Below are 13984 nucleotides of genomic sequence, written 5' to 3' on the forward strand. Positions count from 1 at the left end.
TGTGTGTCTTACTCACTTCCTTATCCCACGTCTTTATTGGAATGTTTTTCTTGTTACGTTTTTACAGTCTAGGTCTATTTAAACATTAAGCCAGGATTCATAGGAAATAGACCACAGCAGCTTAGGCTCTTTTCTGTTAGTTCTCACAAAGTGTATTTCTTTGGGTGAAACAGGCTGCTGGTCAGTTGAACCCAGTTACCCTTCTCTTTGGCTCCCCCCTTTCTGATTACTTCCCTTCACCCTTTCCAAGTCATTTATCTCAAATTTTTTTGTTGCTGTTGTTGTTTTGAGACAGGGTCTCTCTCTATATAGCCCTGGTTGTCCTGAAACTCATTATGTAGATCAGGCAGGCCTTGAATTCTGTCTACCTGTGCCTCCTGAGTCCTGGGATTAAAGGCATGTGCCACTATACCTGGCTCTGGATAATGCTATTTCCGCCTCATGAGACACCATGCTGCCAATGAAGGTATGGATTTTAGAGTAGAAAAACAATACACAAAGATGTGATTTTTTTTTATAGAACAAAGAAAAGAAATACTACACGAGGACATTACTGTGAGAGCAGTAATGTACGTCTCACATATCGGCAAGTACATTCTCCTGAGAGGGAGACAGTAAATATTTGTAGCGTAGCTTGGAGGCCACATGGTTTCTACCACGACTACTCAGCTGTGCTAGTGGAGCAATGAAGCATCCCTAGAATACATACAAATGAGCATAGCCGTGTAGCATAAAACTTTATTTTAAAAAATCTAAACAGGTATGATGGTGTATGCCTTTAGTCCCAGCGCTTGGGAGACACTGGCAGATGAGTCTCTGAGCTCAAGACCAGCCTGGTGAGCTCCAAGCTAGCCAAGGCTACATAATGAGACCCTGTCTCAAAAAAAAAAAAAAAAAAAAAAAATCCCTAGGTGGACACGAGCTGGCTCCCTTTTCTTCACCTCCCCCACCCCCAAGCAGATTTGTTGTCCATGGATGATAGCCATTCTGACCAGGGAAAGATGTTGGCTTAGATGTTAGACTGTATGTCTTGCTCACTTCCTTATCCCCTGTGGTTAATGTTGCCATGCTTATCTGAGCTCCATTCCTGGGACCCACATGTTGTTATCAAATTGTTCTCTGACTTTCACACATGTATCATGGCATGCATGCATATACTCACACACACACACACACACCACTACACTTTTTACTGTCTTCTTATGTGCACTAGAAGCCTGTATAAAACTATGGAAAAGTCTCCAATATTCTATAATGAATGGTTGTCTCTATCTATGTAGTTTAACCACAGAGGGACACATGGAGTAAAGGTTAGATGTACTAATCATGAAAGAGAAAAGTTACCATTCAAAGAGCAGTGAATGCTGTAGAATTTCACTTACAGATTTCTCTCAAAACTTTTATATGATGAAAAGATTAATGATTATTAATAATACAGCCTCAAGATGGTGTGATAGGGGACAGACTGTCAACACAGGTTACATTCCTAAAAAGAAACTCGTGTTAGGCAATGAATTCTGTGTTGAACTCCACTGGTCTGAGGCAACACATATGTAAGCATTGATATCTTATGAACAAATAAATGTGCAACCATACATACACATTAAACACACTCTTGACAGAGATCACTGTCTTTATCAGTTCCTTTTTTTGCATTATAAAAATATTATTATCCCACAATAAATAGTGATACTGTTGATAGAAAATTCCAAGAACTTTTCTACAGTCTGGTAACAATGTGTCTTCTGTCATTTTCTATACAGTAACTTTTCTCAGCCCATTGCTTTAGGGTTTCCTCCTAGGATAAAATCCATAATCATACTACAAATGTCTCCTACAAATAATATGTTTATAAACCAGCAGTGTACATCTAGATCTCTAAAGTACAGAGCTATAATGTACAGTAAGTTCTCTTCAAGTAATTGAAGGATGAAACTTCAGCGAGGAATATGTTTGCCGACTATGAACACATTTCTTGGAACTGAACCTAAAGGAATTGTCTCTGGCATAAATTGCTTGGCATTTATTCTGATCGTTCTGTTGGAGGCCTTCAGACATTCGGAACACACGAGGACCTTTCCCCAGTATGAATGCAGAGCTGCTCATCTAGCTGGGACACACTGCCAGATGGCTTCCAGTCTTCTCCGCACTTCTATGTGGGAAGGATGATGGACCTTAATCAACGGGATGCATTATGGAACAATTTCCTGTGGCATTCCTACAGCTTCTTGCAAGCGTGAGTCCGCTGATGGCACTTCAACACAGACTTCTGAAGGAACGCCTTCCCACACTTTTGGCAGACGAAAGACCTCCCCCTACTGTGAGTCATCTGATGTCTAGGCAAAGACGACTTATTGTAGAAGCCCTTCCCACATTCGGGGCACACGTAGGGTTTCTGGCCTGTATGAATCTGCTGATGAGATGTCAGTGCTGACTTCTGGATGAAGCCTTTCCCACATTTTTGACAGACAAAAGGTCTCTCCTTAGTGTGAGTGACCTGGTGTCTGTGCAAAGATGACCTGCCAAAGAAACCCTTGCCACACTCGGCGCACACATAGGGTTTCTCGCCCGTGTGGATTCGCTCATGATCTCGGAGTTGGCCCTTTGAAGCCAAGGCTTTCCCACACTCACTGCATTTGTAAGGCTTTTCCCCAGTGTGTGTTCTCTGGTGTGTCCGAAGTACCGACTTCTGACTGAAGGCTTTCCCACACTCACCACACAGATGGTGTTTTTCCCCAGTATGGATTTTTGTGTGTAGATTGAGGGATGATCTCCGACTGAAGGCCTTCCCACATTCAGAACAGGCGTACGGTGTCTCCCCGGTGTGAATCCGGAGGTGCTCCTTCAGCTGGGAGGAGTTGCTGAAGGCCTTCCCACAGTGGCTGCACTTGTACGGCCTCTCCCCCGTGTGAATCCGGTGGTGGACTGTCAGCTGGGATGTGTGGCTGAAAGATTTCCCACAGTACCGGCACTGATGAGGCCTCTCCCCCGTGTGGGTCTGCTGATGAGACGTCAGCTGTGAGCGCTGGAAGAAGGCCTTGCCGCATTTGTGACAGGCGAAAGGCTTGTCCCTGGTGTGAGTTATCTGGTGTCTCAGGAAGCCCGAGCGACCGTGAAACCCTCTCCCGCACCCGGTGCACACGTAAGGTTTCTCTCCCGTGTGGATCCGCTCGTGCTCTTCGAGCTGGTACTTGGAAGCCAAGGCTTTCCCACAGATGCTGCACTGGTGAGGCTTCTCCACTCTGTGAATGCGGCGGTGCACGTTCAGGGTGAAGGAGTAGGTGAACGACTTCCCACACTCCCGGCACTTGTAGGGCTTCTCCCCCGTGTGGACGCGACGATGCATCTTCAGCTGGGAGGCGTAGGCGAACGACCTCCCGCAGTCGCTGCACCCGTGCGAATCCTTCGCCAGGTGGAGCCTCTGGTGTGCGCCGAGTTCTGACCTCTGGCTGAACTCTTTGCCACACTCACTGCACACGTGGTGCCCTCGTCTAACGTGGATTTTCTGGTGAACGGTGAGGCTTGACTTCCGCTTGAAGGCTTTCCCACAGTCACCGCACTCGTAAGGCTTCTCCTTCACGTGAATCTGGTAATGCACCTTCAGTCGGGACGTGCAGCTGAATAACTTCCCACAAGCGGCGCACTGGTAAGGCTTCTCCCCCGTGTGAATCGTCTCGTGCGTGCTGAGGATGGACTTCTGCTTGAAGGCTTTCCCACACACGGGGCACACGTACGGTCTCTCCCCCGTATGTGTTCGAGAATGCACCTTCAGCTGGGAGGTGTTGTTGAAGGCCTTCCCGCACTCACGACACTCGTAAGGCTTCTCTCCGGTGTGGATTCGATGATGGACCTGCAGGTTGGAAGTGCGACTGAAGCATTTCCCACAGTCTGGACACTCATAAGCTTTCTCCGTGTGAGTTTCTTGATGGGAGGTCAGCTCTGACTTCCGGAGGAAGGCCTTCCCACACTTACGGCAGACGAAGGGGCTCCCGCCGGTGTCAGCTGCCCGCTGTTCACACAAAGCGGGCACGTCACAGCAGACCTTTCCACACTCAGTGCGATCATCTGGCTTCTCTTGAGAACGGACTTCTTGCTGTGGAAGTGGTTGTTTATGGATGGGAACTTTCCTGCCCTGGTTACCTTTGCATGAATTCTGTCCTTCGTGAGGAGTTAGACAGCTGGCATCGGCAGAGTCTTGTGTGAAGAGCTGACCAGTTGTAGCAATACCATTAAGCTGTTTTGTGACGTTGCTTTGATCATCACCACTTGCTTCATGGTTACATTTGAAGCATTTTGCAAGTAACTTTGGAACTCCCGTTTGTGTAGAAGTAAGGCTGGACACCAAAGGAGTGTTTTTCCCAGGCTCTTTACATTCAGAGTCTCCGTCTGTGCTCTGTGTTTTCTTGTTGAGAAGAGCACCAGGGCTCCAGGGTGGGATCTGATTTGGCTGGTCTCTTTTTGTAGGGTCAGGAACTTGCCATAATTCCTTTAAAATAGCGCACCACAAACCATGTCTTGTGATTGCACTTGCCTTACTAGTTTGAAATGCTGCATTCTCAGCAACTTTCTGTTGAGGGGTATAAAATTTTGATTCCACTTCTGGAAGAAGAAAAGAAATGGAAGAATATACATAATGGGTGAAGAAGCAGTAAGAGTTAATAAACAGTGAACACACACACACACAAAAAAAATCTATGAGTTACTTATTACAATGAGTAGAACATTACCCCCTTATGATAGGCCAAACATCAGCTATTGAGTACTCACTGCCAGGCAACTTTCTTTATGATGAAAAATAATTCGTTTTATCCCCCAATCCATTTCATAAAACATTTGTAACTACTCTCCCTGTTTTACAGATGAAGAAATACTAATATGAATACTTAGATCAGTGTTAAAGATGGCTTCAATAATCTGTGGGGAAAACTTTTTGGACAAAGCATTATTTATGTAGGAGACATGGTTTATGGGGTAAAAAATATGTAGGAGAAGACACTGATAAGGCTGTTAACAGGTAGCCTCCATGGACAGCCAAGTGTTGCAAGAGAAAAGAGAACATTGGAGCAGAGGACTTCATTAATTTCAGAGAAAAACATACCTATGCCTTTTGCCTATTTTTCATCTAGTTAAGTATTCTTATATCTATGTAATTCTATTAATATATGGTGTGAGATGAAAATTTACTCAGTCTAGTAAAGCACTCTATTCTTAAGACCAGCAAAATTTTCTTTCTTTCTTTCTCTTTTAACAACAGTTTACACTGTCGTTCCTTACTTTTCTGACACCACACTATGTATGAGTGGTTAAAAGCATGTGAAGCTTTTGCAGAGGCCTGGAGTTTAGTTTCCAGCACCTCCATCAGGCACCTGTTAACTCCAGCTGCAGAGGACCCAGCATCCTCTCTGGCCTCTATGGAACACTACCCCCAACTCCACGTGACATCTATTTACACAGATACAACACATGCACACAAAGATAAATCTAAATGAGAAAAATCTACAACACTGATCAAACATATCTAAGGGATACCTACAGAATATTCCCTCCAACAGAAATGGAATAAAATACTTCTCAGCAGCCCATGAAAGTTTCTAAAAAAACAGACCCTATGCTGGATTACAAGGCAAATCTGAACAATACAAAAAAAGCTGAAACAATTCTCTGTGTCTTAAAAGATCATAACAGAATAAAACCAAAACCCAACAAGAGAAGCCACAGAAACTACACAGATTCATGGACAGTGAATCACAAAGAAATAAGGGAGGAAATTAAAACAGTTCTAGAAGAAGAGAAGATGAATGCTAACTCACTTTGATTTTTGGATACAGCTAGGACACTTCTACAAGAAAACTGTCATCTGAGATATTTACATTAAAGAAATCAGAGAGTTCAACCTAATGATGGAACTAAAGGTCTCAGAAAATGAAGAAAAAGGGCAAAATCCAAAGGAGTAGACAGAAAGAAAAATCAAGGCAGCAATTAATGAAATGAAAACTAACAAAACAATACACAGAAGGACTCAGAAGATAGCTGTAAAGAGCACTGACTGCTCTTCTCAAGTTCAGTTCCCAGCACTCACATGGCAGCTCGCAGGCGTTTCTAACGGGTAACAGGGGATCAGATGCCCTCTTCTGGCTTCCGTGGGCTCTGCACAAACATGGCGCACATACGTATGTGCAGGAAAAACAACCAAACCCATTTAAAAAAGAGAGAGATTGAAAAACTAGAAGACTAAAATTAATAAAATTAAAAACAAACAGGATATTCCAACTGATTCCAACGAGATACAGCAGTTTACGGGGGAGTGAATACTTGGGACATCCTAGATTGAAAAGAAATGGGGAATTTTAGAATAAGTGGTTAAAATTTTAAGTCACATACGCCCTATTAAAATTAAAATCATGCTAGGTGTAGTGGTACATGCCTTTAATCCCAGAGACAGGCGGATCTCTGAGTTCAAGGCCAGCCTTGTCTACACAGTGAGTTCCAGGACAGACAGAGATATATAGTGAGATAATTTCTTGAAAACAAAACAAAACAAACAAACAAAAAAACAAAACCCAAGGAAATTAAATCAAGACAATAAAAACAAAGTAGATTCATAAGAAGCAGTAACACAGCATCTCCCTACAGAGAAAAGCCCAAGACCATATTCATTGCGAAATCTTCCTAAATCTTTAAAGAACAGGTAACATCAATACGCCTAAAACTCTTACTTAACATAGGAAATGAAGAAACATAAACATGAAAGACACACTGTATGAGGCCGGTATTGACTAAAACTGGATAAGGATGCAACAGAATAACAAAAGGAAACTACAGAATAATTTCCTTGATGAAAATGGACACAAAATGTCCTAAGAAAAATTTTTCAAAACATATTCAAGAACATATTAAGAAGCATCTTTAACAGATTATACAGAGACAACGCATAAAAAATGAAATTAGATCCACATCATTTTTCTCCATGGCTAACTAAAATCCCATTAGGTGTATGTTCTACATTTTCTTAATGTATTCATCTGTTGAAAGCCAGAAAGAATAGTTCTAATTACAGATCAATTTATAGGCTATATGTAGAACTATAAAAGAATCAAAGACCAAATTCTCCAATCAAGAAATAGCTAATATATTTAGTGGATACTTCTCAAAACAGATGCAAACATTCAATAAGTATTTGAAAAAGTCTTCAACCGTTTTAATCATTAGGGAAATACAATTTAAAACTTCTTTCATATTCTAGCTCACCCCAGTCAGAATGGCTGTTAAGAAAAGAAACAAACAACAATGCTGACAAGAAAAGTGCAGCTCTGTCCACCGCTCCAGAGCATGTAAACTGGTATAGACGGGTGGAAGGTCCTCAAAGAACTAAAAATAGAACCATCATATGACCCAGCCAGACTCACCTTGCCTATATGCCTGAAACACTGTGTGACATAAGCAGACATACTGGAACAGCCATATTTACTGCTGCGCTATGAAATGGAGCCAGATGTCTCTCAACAGACGACGGCGTTAAGAAAGTACAGAACATATACATAATGGGATCTTAATTACCAAGAAGAAAAATAAAACTACACAACCATAGCAAAATGGATGGAGCTTGAGATCATTATGTTAGGTGAACTGAGACCCAAAGACACATTAGCACCTTCTTTCTTACATGTGAACTCCAGATTTTAATTTCTGTATGTGCATGTATATAGATATATATACATATACACATGTGTGTATAGGAGTACATATGTTGTGTGCAAATAGTGAAAGCAGAAAAAGGACTGTGAAAGGAGAAGGGCTCTTAAGGGAGGAAGAAGAGGAGGAGGAGGAGGAAGAAGAACGAGCAGTGAGTGGAACATATATGCCACGCAGGCAGAAGGGAGACAATTTGTGGCAAGGAAATGGACCAGCAAGAGAGGGCTGGAGGAGGTCACTGGGGAAAGGACCAGGAGAGAAAAAAGCATGACAGCTATTACAAGAAAATGACAAGAAAATCAACTTTAAAAAATGTCCAATTAAACTATCACCAACTATGCTACAAACTTTGTAGCTCACTAATGTATCTCATCAGTGTTGGCACATCTGTCTGTCTATAGTTCCACCACACAGGGACTGAACTCAAGGCCCTGTGCACGCCAGGCTGGCAAATATACATCCCCAGCCCTAAACTGTGGCTAACATGAACACAACAACAAAACCAACTTCCTCCCTAACAACACATTTATCCGTATCCTCAACCACCACTAAGTTTCCTTCACCTGCTTTCTTTCTGTTGCCAGTTTAGTAATGCTCAGCCAGAGGAGACAAACAAGGTGTGCAAATACGAATCTATATGTAGACCTTACGGAAAATACGGTTAATTATTCAACTGAGATATTGTTAGCTCCATGATAAGGCTGCCCACTACCTGCTTATTCTCACTCCTAGTCCATATTCACACTACACTGTAGCACTGGCTATAGAGTGTGGGTAAGAAGGCAGGCTTGATGCCCACCACCGGGGGAATGGATGAATAAGGATGACTGGTAATGGCCCTCTAGTGACATATGCCTCCATCTGGGTCATTGTCACTCACCTTGACACCAACAGTGCTGATGTGGGGACTTAGCCTCTCCTATCTGTGACTTTCTTTTCTTTATCCTGAAGATGGCGCCAGGGCTGGGAATAGGATATCCTGTAAATTGGAAGAATACCTACTCAGTGTGTATGTAGCTTTAGAGATCATCCAATGATTTCGCACTGGCTGATTGGCAAAAGTCAACATTTTGTATTGGGCACAGAGTAATTAACCTGGAATGTCGAAAGTAATGAATTACCAGGACAGACCACGGGGAAAAACCATTACACACTTTTGATATCCCACATGTTATGTTCTACAGAAAAAGAGATCTTTTCAATGAGGCCCATCCTGGATCCCCAGGCCGGCTGTGCTCACCCACTGACAAGAGGTGGCTGTAGATCTCCAGCATCACGTCCTGGTACAGGCGTCTCTGGGCAGGGTCCAGGCACCGCCACTCCTCCTGGCTGAAGTCCACCGTCACATCCTCAAAGGTCACCAATCTCTGTAACACGAAGTGTAACACTGTAACACTCTAACACAGAAAGTACAACCCATGCTCAGCTCCTCTTCACAGATGTGACACAGCAACGTGATGCTTTACTGTGGCTTATTATCAGCCTTTCCAGAAAATTTCCACTTCATATTATATGAACAATATATCAAAGAAGCACGTTAGAAAGTTCCTAAAAACATCCTTTCATCGCTTGTACAGTCACACTCTTCTTCCCCAACGCAGCCAGACCTGGTTTGTCACTAATACTTCAAACAGGAATCAGCTGCCTGACAGCTGGAGCCAACATTCCTCTAAGCTTCAGTGGAGGGGTGAAGTATCGTGACAGGCTGAGAACCAGTTGAAGGAAGAGACTGGAGACTTTGTACAAAATCAACCGTGCTGTTTCATTTTAGCTTGGGGAATTAATTTTCATTTTTATTAATTTAGGAAATCATATGTCAAGATATCTCTAGTATCCTTAGACATAAAAGGTCCATCCATAAACCAGATGACAACTCACTGAAAGGCATATTATAATTTTCTTAAAAAGCCTGAAATTCCTTTTTAAAACTACAGTATCAGTTAGGTGTGGTGTATGCCTTTAATCCAGGACTCTGAAGACAGAGGCGGGTGGATCTACAAGTTTGAGGCTAGTCTGGTCCATACAGTGCGTTCCAGCCACAGAAGGCTACATAATTAGACCCTGCCTCAAGCAAACAAACAGACAAGTAAACAGAACGATAACAATCACTAGACAGGTTAGAAAGTAAAACTGAGATAGTCTGCCGGAAAACAAAGCAAAAGCTTTAAAATAGGTAATCAGGGCTCAGCAGGTGGAAACTCCCGCTGCCCTGCCTGACGATGACTTCCATCTCCAAGACAAGTGGAAGGAGAAAGAGTCTCCAGCAAGTTGTCCCCTGACTTCCACACAATGCCTGGGCATGTCTATACCACCCCCCAAAAATAAACAAAAACAAAATCTAAACAAAACAAACAAACAAACAAAAAAACAAAAAAACAAACTTAACTGCAGTGGAGAGTCAAATTTGAAAGAGGATTTTCAAAGGGGAGGGAGTGAAGAGAAAATAAGTTTCTGATGTGTGCGATGTCCAGAAGAGAAGAAGAAAGTGATCTCCACCCTACAAACGAAATCTAGCCAAAGACAAGTGTTGCTAAAGAAATATTTCCAAGGCTTCTCTAAAGCCAGTACTCTGACAAGTTACTTCACATATAAGTAACGAAATATATCGTCAGAACATGGTCCAATGATGGAAATGTGTGAGGAGAATTCTGAGTGCTTATGAGGAAAAAAAGACAAGACCTTGTGACCCAAGTTTCTGCAAAAAACGTAGAATTGTTCTTGGAATGTGCTTTCCTGCTCCTCCCAGGTACAGTGGATGGAAGTGAGTTTACTTGAGATTATTCACTGACCGGCTGTTGTTATTTGTTTATGTGTCTCCGTGAAAACAACAACAACAACCATGGTTTTGCTGTGTGCGGCTTGCCACATGCAGCTTGCCTCTGATTGGAGACTTTACTCATGTGACTCCTCTTAACCCTCAGGGTAGAAATTGTCTAATGCTCGGAATAAAGTCGGTTATTGCAAGAGTCGGCCTCGTTTATTGGCTCCGTTCTCCCAGGTCCTGCCGCTTCTAGAGCAGAAAACTATATATTTTCATTTTTGGCAAGGCATCACGAGACACCCCAGTCCTGCTCCGTCCCATGTCTAGCCTCCAGCTTTAGAGACCTGGACACCAGGCAGCTGCTGCCTACCTCACATGTCCCGTCCTGCTCCTGTGGGCTCAGTGTCTGGGGCTTCTGGGACAATTTCATGTCAGCAAATATGTTTCTTCTCTTGGCCAGTTTTCTCAGGCACTGGAAGCTGGCTGAGTGTCTAGATTTTCTCAGGAGAGCAGCTGAACAGAGAGGCCATCTGTAGCGAGACAGAAAATCCCACAGCCTGGGTGATATGGCCTGACTTAGGCCCGAAGAGACAGCAGAAAGCCCCAGAGAGGGAACGACCTCGTGACCCCAGCCAACACTTACTCATAAGTTTCTGAGGGTCCAAGACAGTCACAGTATAGACATGACAGAACAGACAAGGTTCAGGAAAGCCCAGCTCTAGAATTGGCCAGAGTGATGAAAAAGAAATTAAAAACAAAAACCAAACACCATAGTCTGGGGTCTGGAAAGATGGTGCAGTGAGTAAGAGAGCTTGCTGCACCAGCATGAGGACCTGAGTTCAAATCCCCGGTAACCTGAAAAAGGCAGGCTTGGCCACAAGTGCCTGTGACTTCAGCACTGTGTGGGACAGAGAGGAGGAGCTCTGGGATCCTCAGCTATCAGCCAAGCTCCAGGTTTGGTGAGAGCCCCAACCTCAAGGGGGTAAGGCTGGGAATGATGGAGCAGGACACCCAACAGCTAACTCTGGCCTCAGTACATGCACACTTACAGACAGGTGCACCCACACGCATATGCTACATGCAACACACATTCCCAAACACAAACAACCCCAGGGTTAGGACTACATTTAAGGAAGGAGTCGCTGCGGCTCCTGTACTTCTTAACTGCGGGACGAGGAGGTGTTAACCTGGCTGTGGTCAGGTGAGAGTGCAGGTGTGGACCACGGGCATTGAGATTCTGAAGTGACAGGAAGCTCTGCGGACCCGCAGGGCCTGCATATAAACACACATACCAACGAGCAAGCTTTCCCAGGCTGCTCCGTTTCCCGAGCTTTGTTAAGCCATTCACATACAAGCTACACCAACCCCCAGCTTTTTGAGACGTGGTCTCTCTATGCTGCTCTAGCTTGCCCTGGAGCTTTCCATGTAGACCAGGCTGGCCTCAAACTCAGAGTTCCTCCTGCCTCTGCTTCCTGGGTGCTGGGACTAAAGGTGAGAGCCAGCATGCCCAGCTCTCTTTTAACCATGGTATACAGAATTCTTTTAACCATGTCGTAAGGATTGGCATAACCGTCTCTTTTTCAGACGTGACACATACGGTTATGTGCGGTTCCAGAAAGTGCCCTAAGAGGAGGAACAGGGATCATCAATAAAACACACACAGTCCCCATTTTACCATGTGGTTCTCTGTGTGCTCGGCACCCGGAAACCTTTCTGGATCTTCCTGAGAGCAGAGATGCGGCGCAGTGTGTATGGTGACGGCCACCCCTTCATTTCTAGACATTTTTATATTCCTCTATTCACACACTGACGTCCCGGTCTCTTCCCTTAAAGTCAGTGGCCCAGTCCCTTCCCTGACTTGGAAACCCTGCACACACACACCAGGCCCTCCAACACACAAAGCATTTCTCTCATGTCCACAATACCTACCTATTCACGGGAAACAGGGAGTGCTCACTGACATCCTGGACTTTCCGTAACCTCCAAAGTGGAGACCATATGGTTAAACACGGGCATACCCAGTTCCAGAGAACATCACGACTTTGTCAGCCAAGAAATGTTCACGAGAGACGGCAATTTACGGGTTTCCAGAGGAAACCTGTAAAACAAACTCAACAGTGAGGCCCAAAGGGCAGTGCCCAGTAAGGACACAGCATCATTCTGCTCAGAAGCCAGTCACTGACCGTAGGATCCTCAGCGGAGGCAGCACTGCCCCACCTCATCTGCAGAGGACCTCAGCCGTCATGTAAAGTGGACCCAGGGCTTAGGATCTGCCTTTTAGACGTTTGTTTTTGCATCTCCAGTTCCCTACAGGAGACTGCCTGCTGGCGATGAAATGCTCCCATCCTAAAAGCCTTGCTGCCTGCACAAAGCTCGGCAATCAGCTCTGGGGACTGTGCCCACTGCTAACTGTACACACGCGCTTCCCCTGGCTTTTGTGAGAAGCGACAGGCTGACTGAGAATGGCTGGTCTTCCCAAACTGAGCCCAAGCCACGAATGATCTCATTTTCCATTTATATCTACTTTTTCTCTTCTAGCAGGCCACTGCTGGGTCGGAGAGCAGCGCGACGCAGCAACCACGCTCTCTCGACTCCTACAAGACTCTCACCCCAGCGCTCAGCAGCACAGCACGGCCCCCGCGACCTCACACCGTAGCGCAGAGAGCTCCGCACGCCGCACGCCGGGGCCCTGCGACTTCCGCCCAAGGGCGCCCAGCGGCAGAACCCAACCTCGGTGCTGTCCCGACAGCAACAACAGAACAGGTCAGCGCGGAGATTTAAGCGGAAATGACCCCTCCGGATCACTTCCGTTTACTGTGGCTCGAGGGTTTTAGCTTCCCCCCCCCACCGCTGGAGGATGGCAAGGCGCATGCGCACTACCACTTGTGAAGTTACAAGTTGCGGATCTTCATCTCGGATTGTCTTGCAGGTTCTTTTAGGAGCTGTCATGGCCACTCGCACGATACAGTGATACAGAAACTACCATCACAGTATGTTAGGTCCACGCAGCCAGGCCAGGCTTGTGGAATGTGATACAGTGAGAGTCAGAGACCGTCTCACATTGTCAGGGGATTTATTTCCCACCCGTATGTGTATATCATCAATATATAAGAAACTGTGATACTGCGTATTACTAAAAATACCATTTACCTGTATTTTTCCAGGAACTTAAAAGATTTCTTTATTCCCTCTAAACAAAAAAACAAAACAAAAGAAAGAAAAAGAAAACTAGGCAGGTTTGCTGGGGAATGGAAATTGAAGCTATAGGCAATCTTTAAAGCTGGGGGTCTGAAATGAATGTGATACTGGGACATTTAATAGTCCCTAGAGGTGGGGGAGTCTGTTGTCATTTATAAGTGTTTTTTTTTAATTGTTTACTATTATTTATTGTGCATATATAAAAAGTATAGAGCTAGGCCGAGAAGGAAATAATGCTGAATGGGGATTGACCAGTTGACAGTGAAAGCGGCCAGTACAGTCGAGGGAATAAATCAATAGACCAAAGTAGAACATTTGAATAACATGAAAGAC

At 44.4% G+C, this 13984-nt stretch overlaps 1 protein-coding gene across 6 annotated transcripts; it reads right to left on the reverse strand.

Annotated features, from left to right (window-relative positions):
* Window positions 1–1615: 1615 nt before the first annotated feature.
* LOC110553726 (zinc finger protein 616-like) lies at window positions 1616–13216 on the reverse strand. Of its 6 annotated transcripts, none has more exons than XM_060380353.1 (6): window positions 13063–13216; window positions 12383–12433; window positions 10824–10983; window positions 8933–9059; window positions 8573–8671; window positions 1616–4599 (listed from the first exon to the last, which is right to left on the reverse strand). In XM_060380353.1, exons 3-6 carry the CDS (start codon window positions 10881–10883, stop codon window positions 2219–2221), a joined length of 2667 nt encoding a protein of 888 aa, XP_060236336.1. In that variant the 5' UTR covers window positions 10884–10983; window positions 12383–12433; window positions 13063–13216; the 3' UTR covers window positions 1616–2218. The 6 variants fall into 6 exon arrangements, with proteins under 6 accessions (XP_060236336.1, XP_021501489.1, XP_021501491.1 ...); XM_021645814.2 differs by having other exon boundaries at window positions 12383–12551; window positions 12637–13210; XM_021645816.2 differs by adding an exon at window positions 11097–11171 and having other exon boundaries at window positions 12383–13210.
* Window positions 13217–13984: the final 768 nt, after the last annotated feature.

Source organism: Meriones unguiculatus, chromosome 1 (assembly GCF_030254825.1).
Source record: "Meriones unguiculatus strain TT.TT164.6M chromosome 1, Bangor_MerUng_6.1, whole genome shotgun sequence".
Taxonomy (NCBI): Eukaryota; Metazoa; Chordata; class Mammalia; order Rodentia; family Muridae; genus Meriones; species Meriones unguiculatus.

Coding starts and splice junctions, on each gene's coding strand:
- LOC110553726 (XM_060380353.1), bottom strand. CDS start 10,883: ATGAAATTGTCCCAGAAGCCCCAGACACTGAGCCCACAGGAGCAGGAC. Junction 8,672..8,932: donor CAGCCACCTCTTGTCAGTGG/GTGAGCACAGCC, acceptor TCCAATTTACAG/GATATCCTATTCCCAGCCCT. Junction 4,600..8,572: donor TCAGCACTGTTGGTGTCAAG/GTGAGTGACAAT, acceptor TTCTTCTTCCAG/AAGTGGAATCAAAATTTTAT.